The 16,520-nt window shown below is 41.8% G+C and overlaps 1 protein-coding gene across 2 annotated transcripts in view; it reads left to right on the top strand.

Annotated features, from left to right (window-relative positions):
- UTP18 (UTP18 small subunit processome component) overlaps positions 1-14,632 on the top strand; it is a 42,980-nt gene extending 28,348 nt beyond the window's left edge. Inside the window, exons 11-14 of one of the 2 annotated variants that reach the window (XM_030294586.2) lie at positions 6,855-7,029; positions 11,939-12,081; positions 13,670-13,708; positions 14,483-14,632. In XM_030294586.2, coding sequence (XP_030150446.1) covers positions 6,855-7,029; positions 11,939-12,081; positions 13,670-13,694 — 343 coding nt within the window. In that variant the 3' untranslated portion in view covers positions 13,695-13,708; positions 14,483-14,632. The remainder of the gene's footprint in view (positions 1-6,854; positions 7,030-11,938; positions 12,082-13,669; positions 13,709-14,482) is intronic. The other variant, XM_030294587.1, reaches the window with a different exon arrangement.
- Positions 14,633-16,520: the final 1,888 nt, after the last annotated feature.

Genomic DNA, 16,520 nt, shown 5'->3' with positions numbered 1-16,520 from the left:
GTCCTGACAGAAAGTAGATGCTTTCTTTGCTTTGCAGTTTTGCTCTGACAGAGCAGTAGGAAAGCTGAGTATGCTGTAAATAGAGATCTCTTTTCACTTATATTACTGTTTTTTATGGCATCTGTTCCTGTAAGGAATGCTATATACTTTTAGAAAATTTGATGTTAATTCACACAACATCATTGTTAGAATGTACTTGGGAGATCTCTGGACTGTCCTTCATTCTATAGACAGGGACTGATGCTCTGAAGCGTTCTGTCAGAGACCACTGAAAACATGGACAGAGTGGGGTCTGGAGGCTTGTGGTCTTACTTTTTCAGGTGCAGTGCCTCTCTCACTCCACTGGGTGGAATCTGTGGTTAAATCATACCTTTATGCTGCATCTTCTGTAAATGCAGTAGTGTTCTGTGACTTCCTAGCTGGTCTGGAAGTCCATCAGTAAAAAAAAGAAATAGACATATGAACGTCCACTATGTACAAAGCACTGTATATTGAAGAATGGGAAAGAGGTGTGACAGCCCTTTGTGTGCAGAGGCCCTTATGACCTCACCAAATTCAAATGACCTCATAATGTGACTTGGAGAATCTCCTTTGTTTTATTTTCTGTGCTTACCATGAGGAGATTGCCAATGTCTCCTGTTGCAGCTGTGGCACAGATCGCTAGCTTAGGCTCCTGCCTTTACTTGGGGTGCAAGCTACAAACCACCTTGGGGTCTTTGCATTTTGAGAATTTTAGGCGAACGCTATAGAAATATGTACTTTTGTATTTTCAGATCAAAGTCCTATCAGGTGATTAGAGATTTGTTGATTCTACTCTTCATCAACTTCTTATAAATATACAAAATTGTGTTTTTATTATGGTTCCCATTTAAATAATTTCAAACTTTGAATAATAATTAGAATAAAAAGATTGAGCACGAGCAGGAGAGGGAGAGAGAGAGAATCCCCAGCAGGCTCCGTGCTATCAGCACACAGCCCAACATGGGGCTCGAACTCATAGACCATGAGGTCATGACCTCATGAAATCAAGAGTCAGATGCTTAACCAACTGAGCCCCCCAGGGGCCCCTTACTTGCAAATGTTTTCCCAGCATTTACCACGTGCCAAGAATTGTTGTTTTCCATATGTAATTATACACGTGTGTATGTTAACTGTACACATATTATGTGTGTATACATATATTTTTCATACGTAAACTATTTCTTATTTTCTACTTCACAGTATAGGTCCTGCTGTCGCCACTTTACAGGTGGAGAAGGGCGAGGTACTGTGAGTTAAATTACTTGGTTAAGGTCACACAAATAGTAAGTGGTAGAGCCAACATTACAACCCACATCTGGCTACAAAGCCTGAGCTCTTAACCATGCTGCTGCCTTTTTTTAAAGGTGTACCTCTCTGTGTTCATGTTTTTAAATATATGAAGGTACAGTTACTAGGAGTTCTGCTAATTAAGAAATCTCACAAGAAGAACATTTATAGTCCAGTTTGTCTTGTGTATGAATCCTTTTGTGCCAATATATAATCCCTTTGGAAAGTCGGCTTCAACCATTCGGTGCTTCAGCTTTTACATAGTTTTATCTTTTATCTCTTTAAGTCTCTAAATGACCTTGGCTTGCTATTTCTCCTACTTAAATCTGGATTTTAAACCCTTAGCTTAAGACTTGCTTCAGGAGTTTTGTGATTTCAGTAACCTCTCTGGGTTTGAAGAATGTGGGAGCTAGTCTTCTGTAACTTAAAGCTAAATAAACAAAAGTTTTTCTTTCATCTTTGTATGGTAGTCTGATCCTGCATGTCCATCATGGTAGCCACTAGCCACATGTGGCTAGTTCAGTTTAAATTAATTAAAATAAAAATTTGTTCCTTTGTGACGCTAGCCACATTTTAAGTGTTCAGGAGCTGTGTGCATCTAGTGGCTTCCATCTAGGACAGTGCAGATACAGAGCATTCCCACCATCACAGAAAGGTGTAGACAGTGCGAGTCCAATCTAGTCATTTGATCGGTAAGGAAACTGAGGTCTAAGAGTTGGGTAATTTTAGTTTTGTTTATTGGTTGTTACTCATTAAACTGATTATTGGTAGAGCTGGATCTGGAACGCAGCTCGTCTGGTTCCCAGTTCACTGTTCTTTCCACGCTGCCAGTCCCCAGATATGTGGATTTTATATTTAAAAAATACTGGATAATTCAGGACTCCAGAAAAATATGAAATTCATTAGGTTTTAGGGCCTGGAGTTAATAGTTCTTTTATTTTAACATTCCCATTGAACATATGAAGTGGGTTTCATTTTACTTCATCTAGAGAATCTTCAAGCCATAGATGTTTTACAATGTGAGGAAAACCTGTTTTATTCGATGATGTGTTTCTGCCTTGGTTTTCTCACTTATAAAAACATTTACCATTTAGCTAGGGATTGTGAGTTAGTTAGTGGTCCCATGGTGGGGACACATGTATCCATGTACATCATGAGTCATCATGAGGTCTGCAGTTGAGATGGTATTTCTTAAGAGTGTAAGGAATACGGGTGCTTGGTAGGCTTAGTTGTTAAGCATCTGACTTTGGCTCAGGTCATGATCTCATGGTTCATGAGTTTGAGTCCCACATTGGGTGAGCTCAAGCCCTGCTTCTCTCTCTCTCTCTCTCTCTCTCTCTCTGCCCCTTATTCACTTATGCTTTCTCTCTCTCTCTCTTTTTCTCAAAAAATAAAAGACTGTAAGGAATGGTGAGGGCTGTTGTAAGGGCCATCAGGAGAGGTGTCATTGTAGGTATTGGCACTCCAGCTAAGCACTTGAGGGCCAGGTAGGGTTCAGAGAAAGGCATGGCAGGAAGTAGAAAGGAAGGGTGTGGAGGTGAGAAAGTTCTGGTTTGGATTCTGAGTGGAGTGCAGATGGATGACTCCTGAGGGCTTAGGCCACAAAGGAAAGCAGGAAGGGGACAACTTTTACCCTGTGTCGAAGAGTGTGGACATTATATTGAGTGGAAAGAGCAACCACCAAGGGTTTTTCCATAGAGGAGAATTGTGGTCACATCTGAATTTTAGGGTTTGAAGTAGATAATTCCCATGACAGCCTTTAGGGGGGCAGCAGAGGTACAGGGAGCCTTGAAGTCATTGACATAACCTGGGTGGGGCCATCACTGGGGACAGTGGGAGCGGGAATATGGGAGAGACAGGAAATGATGTTTGTGATGTTTGTCATAGCTGCTTAGAAAATTGGGGTGGGAGAGAAGCAGTGACACTCTCAGGGTGCAGGCCTGAGTGGCCAGAAGAGTGGACTTGTCATTGTATGAGGAGAAGGAGGAGTGGTGTTGGGAGAGGTGCATTCATGTCTACAGGCAGGTAGAAGTGGGGTGTGGCATAAAGATGCTGATTTGGACGTGATAGGAGATGGGTGGCCCGTGGCCATAAATAAGGTGAGTGAGACATTAGAGGCAGGTAGCAAAGAGAACCTTGGGGTAAGAGTCCGTGGAGGAAGGGTAACTGAGAACGAGACTAAAATCGGTAGAGTTCAGTCTTAGAGAATTCAACAGAGGAGAGCATTTGAGTTCTGTGTTCAAACTGTTTGCTTTAAGTTCTGTAGGACATCCTTGGCTAAGGTGTCCCCCTAGTTGTGACCATTAAACTGTCTCCAGACATTGCCAAATGTCCCCCCAGGGGCAGAACTGTTCCTGGTTGATAACTACTGTTCTACCTTACGATATCTTCTTGCTCATAATATTAATTTATTTGTGGCCCCTGTGTGCCCTTTCTATATGTCTTTTTTTTTCTTTAATGTTTATTTAGTTTTAAGAGAGAGAGCAGGGGAGAAGCAGAGAGAGAGAGAGAGAGAGAGAGAGAGAGAGGGACAGAGGATCCGAAGCGGGCTCTGTGCTGACGGCAGAGAACCTGACGTGGGGCTCGAACTCATGAACCTTGAGACCATGACCTGAGCCGAAGTCAGACGCTTAGCCGACTGAGCCACCCAGGCTCCTCTCTGTGTCTTTTAGCTTTGACACCAACTACCACTACCACGACCACCATCCCAGTCCTGATTCATAAGACAAACATTGATCTGGCTAATTGCCACCATTCCTGTTTGTGGAGATTTTTGTGGGCCAGGACTCTGTGGTTGCTGATCTGCTAATGGGTTTACTGTCCCGGATTCAGGAACTTGCTTCTGCTATGGTTGTGTGTGACTTGCCAGTCAGCTATGGTTGTGGGTGGAAGGATAATTATCAGGTCTGTTTCTTTAGTTACGAGTTCGGGGGTAAGCTAGTAAGCATGCTTATTTCTCTGTTTGTTCCTGTTCTCCTCCTTATCTGTGATACCTTGTTCTGTTCTGTTCTGTTTTGTTTTTTCACTTCATGTCTGCCTTCCCCAGCCTAAGTCCTTTGTCTTCCCCAAAACTTCATTTGGCTGCCGCTTCACCTCATGCTGATTTTTCCTTTCTTCGAGGTTCTGGGTCACATATAGAGCTTAGTGTACTGTGTTATATCCTCTTGTATTTCTGGCTATTTTATGCACGTATATTTTTTTCTGGGATAAATTCCTTTTGATATTCTGTATTCCTGTATTGCATACTGTTGGACACACAGTTCTCATTCAGTAAATACCACCCACTCTCAGTGGCATATTAGAATTAGTTATGGTCTTTGAGCAGAAATACCACTATAAGTAAGTTTCCATACATCAAAATGGTTAACGTGTGCCAGTTTTGTTCCATCAATTTAAGCAATAGTCAAATAAGAATGAATAGGCATTGTATAAGGAGCCTCTGATGTTCATGATGGTAAGATTTGATCTAAAGTTGATATTTAGAAGAGAGCCGTATGGATTATAACTTTTTGTCCTTAATTAAGGTGGATTTAGCTGTAAATTAGTTTTCAGCAAGGTAAGAGATTTGGTGTAAAATAAGTACAGTGAATAGACATTTTGATCCCAGTCAAAAATACAAATAAGGAGAAGAGGAAATTTGTCTTAGTTTGGGTTGCCATTATAAAGACCCCCATAGACTAGGTAGCAGAAATTTATTTCTTCTATTCCTGGCGACGGGGAGTCTAAGGTCAGGGTACCACTGTCACTGGGTTCTGGTGAAGACCCTGTCCCAGGTTGCAGATTGTCGACTTCTTGTTGTGTCCTCGCATGGAAAGAGGGAGAGAGCCTCTGGGGTCTCTTTTAGGAGGGCCCTGATCCCATTCATGAGGGCTTCACCGACATGCCCTAATCGCCTCCCTCAGGCCCCACCTCCTAATAAAATAAGGTTTCATCATAGGAATTTTGGTGGGGCACAAATATTCAGTCCATAACAAAATTAAATCAAGGATGTATGTGGTGTCTCTTGAGTGGTTAGTATGGACTACACGCGGTTAGCTCTACCGAAAGCGTTCTTGTGTTCTTAGGATCGAGTGAGAAAATGTGTATGTAAGGAATTTGAAGACTCGAAAGCACTACCATACTGTTTGTGTGGTTGGCTGTCGTTTCAGGCTACAGAACGTGTGTGAACTGAATTGGTCTTGTTCATGCATCGTATCTGGTTCAGTGTAGGCAGCCGGTGCACGTCTGGTAGGAATGAGAACACACTTCGTGGAATGGGTGTGTGTCACTCTTGTGACTTAATGCATCTTTCGAGTTTGTGTTGCATTTGCTGATAAAGTTTGAATTAAGTACGTATTGCAAGTCCTTTATCCTTGTTCTTTATAAGAGCTGCCCATAGCAGGAGGTAGTCTGAACACTGAGGTCAAAACTTTTCCTGAAAGTTCTTGTCTCGGAGTGCCTCGGTGGCTCAGTTGGTCAAGTGTCCAGCTCTTGATTTCGGCTCAGGTCATGATGTTACAGTTCGTGAGTTTGAGCCCTGAGTCAGGCTCTGCGCTGACAGTATGGAGCATGCTTGGGATTCTCTCTCCCCCTCTCTCTCTGCCCCTGCCCGGCTCTTGTTCTCTCTCACGCTTGCTCTCTCAAAGCAAATAAATAAACTTTTTTAAAAAAAATCTTAAAAAAAAAAGTTCTTGTCTGTGAAATGATTCTGTTAATGGTAAGGTTGTCAGGATTTACTTTTTTTATAAATTTTTTTTTTTAACATTTATTTATTTTTGAGAGACAGAGGCAGAGCATGAGCAGGGGAGGGGGAGAGAGAGAGAGATACAGAATCTGAAGCAGGCTCCAGGCTCTGAGCTGTTTGTTAGCACAGAGCCCGACACGAGGCTCAAATTCACAAACTGCAAGACCATGACCTGAGCTGAAGTCGGACGCTCAACCGACTGAGCCACCCAGGCACCCTGTCAGGATTTACTTTTTATGAGTATTGGGTGTAATTTGTTGCTGGTAAATATTTCTGTAAACTCAGAGTGGACATATTCCTGGGAGAGTAGAACGAAGAGACCTGCTGTTACAGCTGCTACTCGGCCATTTTGACGGTTCCCACAAATATGATAGAAGGAAAAAGAAGAGGTCCTCTAAATAGGGGAAGGACAGCTCTCAGGCACACTTTTCGCATGTTAGGTTGGCCATACACACTGTGGGAGTGGCAGGCTTGGTCTCTCTTGTTCACCTCTGCACTTAAGTCTGGTGCCTGGCCTAAAGGTGACATTCAGTGAGTGTTTATTGAAGGGATGAATAATGGAGAGTCTGTGCTTTCTTGGGTTTTCTAGCTCGTAGTTGAAAAGCTGTCAGACTTAACAAGAGTTTAGGAAGACTGCAGTAGAACCGGTAGAATGTGTCTAGTTTTTGCCTGGGATGTACTCTTCAGCCCTGGTCCCTTTGTAACACAAGACCATACGATTCCTGCAAAAACCAGTTTGTGCGGTTCAATCTGTATTGATTTAGGTTGTGAAAGCCCTTCTGCTTGTTTTTTTAATCTGTCTTATTCCCTTTTCTCTTTGCAGTTCTAATTGTGGAGTGGTAAACATATACAATCAAGATTCTTGTCTCCAAGAAACAAACCCAAAGCCGATAAAAGCTATAATGAACTTGGTTACAGGCGTTACTTCTCTGACCTTCAATCCTACTACAGAAATCTTGGCAGTTGCTTCAGAAGAAATGAAAGAAGCAGTCAGATTGGTAATATGTCTTTACCTTTAAAAACATTATTAATAATCTTAAAATGTAAGTTGAAGGCATGGAAGGATGGGAGGAAAGGGGAGTGTTGGGTTATTTTAAAAAGAGTAGCTTCTTTTGATGTAGACATTACTAGTATTGTGGCTTTTGGGTGTGGTTGTAGAAATGATGCACAGTAGCCACCAAATTTGTACTAAGGAACGTATTTAAGGCAAATTCTTCATGTTTCTACAGTTTTCTTTCCTTATCTCTGCTTCTTAAAGCATGATTTTCTTACATTTTGAAAGTAAACTGAGCTTGAAAATAAATTATGTAAAAAGATTGCAATTTAAAGGGCTCAGTACTACTTGTGAATATGCCTCTGTGCCAGGAGTCCCCAGGACCTTCTCCAGGTTTGGTGATTTACTAGGACTCCCAGAACTCCGTATATGGTCTTATTCACAGTGAAGAGTTGTTACGGGGAAAGGATACACAGCGAAACCAGCCAAGGGAACGGTGCATGGGGCAGTCTGGAGGAAGCCAGGCACAGACTTCCAAGAGTCCTCTCTTAGTGGAGTCACACACGACATGTTTAATTCCTCCGACAAGTTGTGACCACATGTGTTTGGTGTTTTCTTCCGGGAAGTCCCTCATTAGGGACTTCATGCCCAAGGTTTTTATTGCTGGTTGATCACGTAGCTACACTCTGCCTAGCATGTACCCAGATTCTAGGCTCCCAGAAGGAAAGACAGGTGTTGAGCAGAAACCGCATTATACAAATGCTTGAGGCCTGGTGAGCCATCCTTATCATTTAGGGAAAATGTCACATCAGTGTAGGGAAACTGTTTACCAGTCAAGTTCCCAGACATGATCTAAGAGCCGTCCGTGCGAGCATGACTTCCTGAGGATAGCAGCCTCGGGTCTGTGTTAACTCTTTTCTGCCCCACCTCAGAGCCCATTTTAAATGTCATCGCGTCTCTGTGAAGTTTCCTACTCTTCAGGCAGAACCAGTTTCTTTATTCATTTCACAGTTATTTGCTCTAGGCCCCAGGTAGACAGATGGCACAGAGCTTTGAATGGCAGCACTGGCTTGTGTTGTTACGTGTATGCTATCGCAGTATAAGCACTTTACAGAAACTATTATTTTTACCTTGTTGACTTAGCAAAGCTTCGACCAAGTGTAATAGCGTATAGTTTCCAAAGATTTATAAAGACTTCTCACAAAAATGTTGAGCCAAATAACAGTCCTCAGAGGATTAACTCCCCCAAAGTCAGCAGCTAGTAAAGGGCAGAACTGTGCTTCTGGATTCTCCGTTCTTTGTAGAACTTTAATGGTTTTCCATCTGAAATCCTCTGACCCCTAGAACGTGTGCAGAACTTGAGATGGCAAGTGGGGCAAGGAGGAGGCCAAGCTCTGCCTGTATCACATAGAGCAGCTCTGCTCTGATCTGTGCTGTATATTGGCATTCTGCATAAGATTTTCTTGGAAGGAAGAAAGAATTCTGTTGGAAAAGAGTGAAAAAATACAGCACTGTGTTTTATTGCCTCTGTGTCGAATGAATTGTTTGATAAATGAGAAGGTTCTAATTCAAGGCAGCTTTAAAATCCCCACTCCTCTAATGGGAGTGGTGGACTAGCACACATTAACCTTTTATCATTTTAATGGTAGTAAATTGTTTTTAGAAAACCATGGGATCTATCTCCTGTTGACATAATATATTCTGCAAGACGCCTAGTAGTTAGTTCTGCCTAGTTTGCTTCAGTGATCATGGCAACATTTATGGTTCTTTACTGTGGCAAAATCACACAAGGAATTCATTAGTAACAGCCAAATCCCATTTTTTAAATGGTAGTCAACCATAATATCTAATGGAAAGTAGCCAGGCATAGCAGCTTCAGAATGCCTCGGTGAAACAGCGTTAGTATCATTAAATGCAGTCTCTTATAATGATCCAAACAGTTCTGTTATCCCAGCACAAAGCAGTGAATATAAATCTAAGCCATTGCACCAGTAAGAGACACAGAAGTTAAATTGTTATTGCATCTACAATCTTTGATGTAGTAGAAAGTTGTGGAACTGGTTATCCATTAAATTAAGGATGAGTGAGCTTTTCACTTGTTGAATTTTGTTACCGGGGCCCTTAAATGTGATGACAGAAATAGTGTTGGAGGTAAAGGGAACTTTCTGAGGTAAGGAGGTTGGGTTTTTATGGGCTTTTTCTTCATTAACAGTTCACCTATAGTTTTGGATACAAGGGCCGTAAAGAGAGGTTAGAACACAGCTGACGTCTAAGCATGTGGGTGGGAGCCATTGGTCTGAGAAGAAAGTGCTAATGCAGTGAGAGAGTCCACTGGGGGACCTCACAGATACATACATGTGAGTCTCTTAGGAGACTGTTGTAAACGTGGTTTTGCTCCTGAGAATCAAGTCAATACAGGAGATAAAATATAAAAATACATTGTTGATAGGTTGGTGTTTGTCCTCCATTGGAAAAACACACGGTCCTCTTGTGTGAAGTCATGGCCACTGTATACGGTTGTGTAGGCTTTTTGTTGCCTGAGGGCACCGCATCTAAGGCGACACCGTTTACATCTTAAACTTTATTAAGAGTGTGTGTTTACCATAGTGTTTCTGGCACTCTCTTCTTTTTATTTAGCTACAAAAATAAACAGCTCCCGTCTGGTGGACATGAGTTTTAAAAAATTGATATGTGTGTTGTGCCCCAATTTTTGCCCCACAGTGAGCTCCCTGTTTGTAATAACGAGTTGACTTAAGTATGAAGTTACATTGAATCCAAATTAGGAGACTGTTTTTTCCAATTTAGGTTAGAAAATAAAAAGCATGATTTAACATAATTATCTTTAAGAAGTCATTCAAATACAATGGAATACTACCTGGCAATGAGAAGGAATGAAATCATGCCATTTGCAGCAATGTGGATGGAACTGGAGGGTATTCTGCTGAGTGAAATAAGTCAGAAAAACAGATATCCTGTGTTTTCACTCATATGTGGATCTTGAGAAACTTAACAGAAGATCATGGGGGAAGGGAAGGGGAAAAAAATAGTTACAAACAGGGAGGGAGGCAAACCATAAGAGACTCTTAAATACAGAGAACAAACTGAGGGTTGATGGGGATGGGGGGAGAGCAAAAAGCGGGTGGTGGGCACTGAGGAGGGCACTTGTTGGGATGAGTGCTGGCTGTTGTATGTAAGCCAATTTGACAATGAATTATGTTTAAAAAAAAGTCATTGAAGTAGAAAGTTTGGTTCTGGTGTATTTTATTTTGGAAGAGCCACAAAAGACTTCAAAGTCCTGCCAGCAAAGTTAATGAGCAAGTGTCTGGAGCACGGTTTAAAAGTACCAGTTGACACATAGGATGGAGACCAAAGTTAGGTATAGGACAGTTCTGTTCTTGGCGCTCGTAGGAAGTAGTTACTTCCTGATTTGCTCCTGTGATGCCGTGGATCACCTGTTCAAAGTTGGTGCGTGCCTAGAGGATGCAAACTTACAGTGGCCTAAGCAAAATGCAATTGAGAAGCCAGACCGCTTATTAAAAATGCATGTAATTTCCACATTTCCAAACTAAGAGTAAAAAGATTTTGCAATGTTCATATTGTGGCTCCTCTCCTAAAATAACTAGTCTGCTTTAAGTTGTTGTTCTTTTTAAATATATTTTTCAAGGAACCTATATAAAGAGTGGTATTTAAGAAGTTTACAAGTTCGGATCAAGTCTGCCAGCTTCTTAGCTTTAATGGGTCAAGACCACTTCTCATTAGCACTAATGCCTGTGCATTGATGCCGTGCTGTGCAGGCAGAACCTGGTTCCTGGGAAAGTTGAGAATAATTGAAATTGCTTGGAGATCCGCAGTAAGCTTTACTTTCTTGACAAAATGGTCAATAGGTATATACCAGAAGGAATAGGGCCTAATAAGTGACTCACTGAAACCTGTTCCACAGACAGATGTGTATATCACTGGGTTTTACCTGGGGCTCGTCTACGAAATCACCTTGTTTGGACGGTTTAAAGCCTCATTTAAAAGTGTGGAGGATGACAGACTGCCAAAGGGAAATAGCTGAGTGAGGGCTCTCCACACATACTGGGACACTAAGGTCCTCTATTTGTTGGAAGAGCTGGAGAATCTTTGAAAGTGAGAGTTGTTAAAATCCTAGTGTACTTCGGGTAACTGCTTCCATGCTGGGGTTTTATTTACCCACAAATCGAGTGAGGACTGGTTGCATCGATCTTCGACTTGGCTCATTTTCCCCAACAGTGGAGTCTCTTGGAGAAAGAGACAGTGCCCTTCCTCATGTTTAGGCCTGGTGGTGAGCATTTCATCTCTCTTTAAATCAGAACACAGTTTTCACTTGACAAACCAGGTTTCCATGATTTTGTCTTCCTTGAGAGGAGATTGAAAAAGACAGAGAATATATCATAAAGCAGAAAAGTAAAGTATGGAAAGGAGATTATATGATACTGGAAGAGTTCGTATGACTTTGCTGGGCTTCAGTTATATAAAATCAGACTCTTTGTAACATTTAAAGTATCTGTTCCCTGTGACCAAATTTGAGTATTGTTTACTGTGGTCATTAAGTTAGAGCATTATTGAGTACTGCTATTGACTTTTTACTTTAGTGTATTCATTTATTTAGCCAGCAAACATTGGAATCTGGCAGGCGCCATGCTAGATGGTGCATTAGAAGCATCAAAGAAATGCTTTCTTCTCTTCCCTCCCTTCCCTCTAGGTTAATAGCACATTGAAAACCAAATTTTAATTTCAGAACACTCTGCTCCATTATGAGAGTTGTACATCATGTGTACTACAATCAAAATGAACTTTTTGTTCCAGCAAACAGGTAGAATGAAGACTAAAATTTAAGAAAGAAGAGTTTGTAGTTGTTGTGATTTAAAGCTTCATATTATTTCCTACAGGTGCACCTTCCTTCCTGTACGGTATTTTCAAACTTCCCCGTCATTAAAAAGAAGACAGTCTCTCTTGTTCATACCATGGATTTTTCTCCCAGAAGTGGGTACTTTGCCTTGGGGAACGAAAAAGGCAAAGCCCTGATATATAGGTGGGTGTTATTTATGTTTAAACGTCAGAAATACCCATAACGTTCTTTTGAAAGTATGAAGAGATACTCTTGTTACATTCCCAGTTCTACACTTAACACACAGTGTCTTAATCAACTACAATGATAAATTATTAATTGTAGAGTGTTTAGCCTGACTGTCCTCTTCATTATCTAACAAAATGCATTTCTCTACCATAAAATGTGACTAGAAGAAAAGTTCACCTGAGGATTTATTTATTAATTAAAAATAACTTTATTTATTTATTTGGCAGTAGTCAAGGAAGAGTAGCCACTTTAGTTTTTAATTTTTTTTTTAAGCGTATTTATTTATTTTGAGAGAGAGCACAAGCAGGGGACGGGCACAGAGGATCCCAAGCAGACTCCACGCTGTCAGCACAGAGCCTGATGAGACTCAAACTCCCCAGCCGTGAGATCACGACCTGAGCCGAAATCAAAAGTTAGTTGCTTAATCGATTGAGCCACCCAGGCACCCCCAGCGTAGCCACTTTAATAATATTGCGGCTTTCTTGGTGCCTTATGTCTAGATGGACCTTTGTTGATTTGTTAATTCACTACCTACTTCACTTGATAAAAGTGATATTTTTTTTTTTTTTTGGAAAAGGTGCTGCTTTCTCTGTAGCTGTGAGCTGTAAATAAGAATGTCAGCCACAGAGATGTCTAAAAGTTACATTCTGTCCAGGTTCTTTTCTGCACTCAACACACTTGGTTATAAGGCGGGAACAAATAAAATCTAACTGCACAGTTGCTAGAGATGCAGGTGACAAGGTGGCTCTTCTGGGGTTGCTGACAAGCTGGAAGCTAGTGCCTTCCGTCACAGCTCCCTGCCCCTTCTCCCTTGTGTTGGTGGCGAATGTGTGTAGGACCCTGTGTTTATGTTTGTGTGCTTTAGGGAAGGCCTGCTTTCACAGACCTGGAATCTGGTTTGAAGAAGAGGAGAAATGTAAATCAGTTTTAAGGAGATAGTTGTGAAGAGAGGTTATGGCAAAGAGTAATGGGGTCTCAAGTTCTGTTCAGAAAGGAAGATGGTTACACATTCCATCATTCCACCATTGGAATGGTTGGTACATTCCATCATTCTCACTTGCTTGCAGTCGTTTTTGGGGTGATTGTTTCAGTTTGGGTTTTCAAGAATGCAGATTCCTACTGCACTTACAAATTCTCTCCTAAAACTTTGGTTTATCTAATTGAATTTTCTTTTCTGAAGTTTAAGCACCGGAGGCCATTCACATTTTATCCAGAGCATTGCTGAGTGGGGAGACTGTTTGTAGCAAGTGTGTGGGACTGACAACCTTTGTGTTGGGTGTGGCTGGTCAGGTATTTCAAAGACTCCAGTTCGATGCTTTGGAGCAAGCTTGATGCTTTTAGTAAAACCTGAGGTAGTAGCCTTAGGATCCTTCAGAATGTCACACATTGAGGAGTCTTAACCTAGCTGCCTGTTGAGAATGATTATGAATACATTTTTTACCCCCCAAAAATGCTTCTTCAGTGCCATTCTGTGATCTGATTGACCATACTGTGGGTAATCACAAAGTTGTTTGTTTAGATGATTTGTCTTTTACTTTTTCAGGTTGCACCATTACTCAGACTTCTAAAGAGATTATATGAAGTAAGAAAATCCTTTTTTATTGATTCTTCAGGTTTTAAGGTTACACCCGTTGCTGTCAGTTGGCAGAGGGACCACATGAGCTGACCTTTGTTTCCTTGCCCCAGGGTTGCTCTATCTTTACATAGGGGAGCGGGATGGAAGTAGATCAGGAGCAGCGCAGCTGGACCTGAACCTTCCCTGGGAATTTTTATCCCAAATCACAACAGTCTGGTTCTCTCTTTCTGAGGTCAGATCTCTAATATACTGTTCAGTGGTGGTCATCAAAATTGTTATTACTGAACATTTAATCCACAAAGGCTAGACGTAGCAGTGAGAGATGACGATCTTCACATCCAGTTGTAACTTCCATGAGCTCACACCCTCTTATTTTGTATGTGTTTCTTGAGAAATTAAAAGTGGCGTGCCCTGTGGCTAGTTGGTGGAAGCTTGTCACAGAGCTAGTTAGTGGCTGGTCATTAGTTTTGCTGCCTAGTATTTAAAACAGTAAGACGTGCTTCCCTTTCCATGGCTTGATCTTTGATGTGGAAATATAGTAGTTCTGAGGTTGAGCTTTGCAGTTGGCCTGTTCCTCACAATTGACTAAGTTGGTCTTTTCTGAGATTCTTCCATGTTGAGGAGACTGTGGGAGTGCATATCGCTTTAATGTTGAGCAAAACATCAGCCAAGAGGGGAAAGCAGTCTAGGTTTCCTGCCTGCCCAAACTGTATAGCCAGTACATGTTTGTTGATGACCAGCAGCTATAAATCAAATGTATAATTTCTTCTGTTTTCTCAGATCCAGTTGAGCCGGAAGAGAAGCCGTCTTGATCTTCCCAGAAACTTTCTGAATGTGTGATAATATATGGCTAATGATTTACTGAGCCAGCTGTATTATTTAAGTTAACAGAAACGTTTTAATAAACACATAGCAACTTTTGTTTGAAAACAAGTGTAAGTTGTTCTTCCCTTCCTACCTACACACAAGCACACTGACTTGGATGCATTTCTTTTCAGACCACACAGAGATTGGAAACACCTGTCTGCAGCCAGAAATAACACAGACAGATACTCTATTTCACAGTTTACCCTACTTAAGATTTCCCCCTTTCCCAGCATAGAGCTCTCCATGCTAAGCGAGGTTCTGATGAGCGATGGAGTCAGTTGGCTTGAGATGAGAGCAGTGAGGGCTCATGGGATTAATTTTGAACTTGCAAGTTTTCTTGGAAAGGTGATAATGGAAATGAGATTTTCCTGGGCTTGGTACTTCAAGTGGTTGTCATTGTTATTTGCGGGAGAGGGTCACATAAGAGCCTGGTACTTGTGTCCTACTAATTAGCCACTCCATTCCCTGGAAGTATTTTTTGTCTGTCTGTTCAAAAACATTTTTTGGTTTATTTATTTATTTTGAAAGAGAGTGTTTGGGGGGAGAGGCAGAGAGAGGGAGAGAGAGAATCTCAAGCAGGCTCTGCACTGTCAGCACAGAGCCCGATGTGGGGCTTGATCCCACAAACTGCAAGATTGTGACCTGAGCCGAAATCAAGAGTTGGACCCTTAACCAACTGAGCCACCCAGGCACCCCCTCTCATGTCAATTTAAATGTTTCATTTAATTTAGGTTCCAGGGTCGACAGTTGGTTGCATAATTCAGTTGTGGCATAACCTTGCTTTAAACCAGTCCCTACGTTTCTTAGGGAAAGCAGACACTAGACCATGTATCTAAGGAGGATTCGTTATGAGAAGTATCAAGTAAGTCTGAGAGCCCTCACCCCACTCCTTGCGGACACCTGGGAAAGTCAGGTTAGAGGAGGAAGTTCTCCCAGTGATGAAAAATGGCTCTGACTCTGCCCAAAGAATTAATAGATCCCACTTAACTCTAGTCCAGCCAACAGCTCAGTGAAGGGCATCTTCAATGTCTTCAAGGTCCTGCCAGGTCTGCTGGCAATGACCTAGAGCAGCTCGATAGATAACTGTGTTCACGTATGCCGGCGTCTTTCTGAAAACGCCTTTTATTAAGATGGGCTGTTGCTGTGTAATTGTAGAGGCCCTACCCCCCCCCCCCCCCCCGCCCTGCAACTGCTTCCATAGTAAAAATGCTGGAGTCCAGTCCTGAAACCGGTTGGCTTGTCAGGGTTGATTCTCTCCTGAAGTGCTAGAGGGCAGCATTGGGCCGTGAGTAATCAAAGGCAAGGCTCTTGACAGCCGTTTACCATCTCTCTTAGCTACCTCATTGTTTAGCTCCGATACGGATACCGAGCCTTATATGTGCTTATTTTGGATACGATTTTCAGTTCCTAAGAGTGTAAAGATTTTCAGGAATTTACCATTCTAGAGAAAATGATGGAAGTAGGAGTTGAAATTTTAACTACTTCTTAACACCTCTAGATCATTTTTATACTCTGCTAGAGACAGAGGAAAGAACTGTCTGTTCTAATCTCCAAGATAGACAAATGTGCATTTGTTCTACAGACAGAAATGCTACCAAACCTGTGTCTTGTTTTTTAATGTTTATTTCCCCTCGATGGGAGTTGGGGATTTGAGTCAGGCTCTCATTGCTTCTCATAGCAAGTGCCAAGTGAACTCCTCGAGGAGGTGAGAGCCACAGCCATGATCTCACTTAACAGTTCTTTATTGGCACTTGCTGTGATAGTGTGAATGTGGCTTATCTCTGTTCCGGGCGGGGGATGTCGTGGGCTGTGAGGTGATAGTTTGCCATCCAGAGCCTCATGGGACATAGGTTTACCCACAGTGACGACTTGTTGAAATCTGGTGCGCCTGCCCATTTCTCCCCTATCCCCACTAATAGGGAAGTAAAGAATTACTAGCCTATCGAAATTC

Source organism: Lynx canadensis, chromosome E1 (assembly GCF_007474595.2).
Source record: "Lynx canadensis isolate LIC74 chromosome E1, mLynCan4.pri.v2, whole genome shotgun sequence".
NCBI lineage: Eukaryota > Metazoa > Chordata > Mammalia > Carnivora > Felidae > Lynx > Lynx canadensis.
The sequence above is the reverse complement of the archived record's forward strand: the minus strand, read 5'-3'. Positions and strand labels throughout refer to the sequence as shown.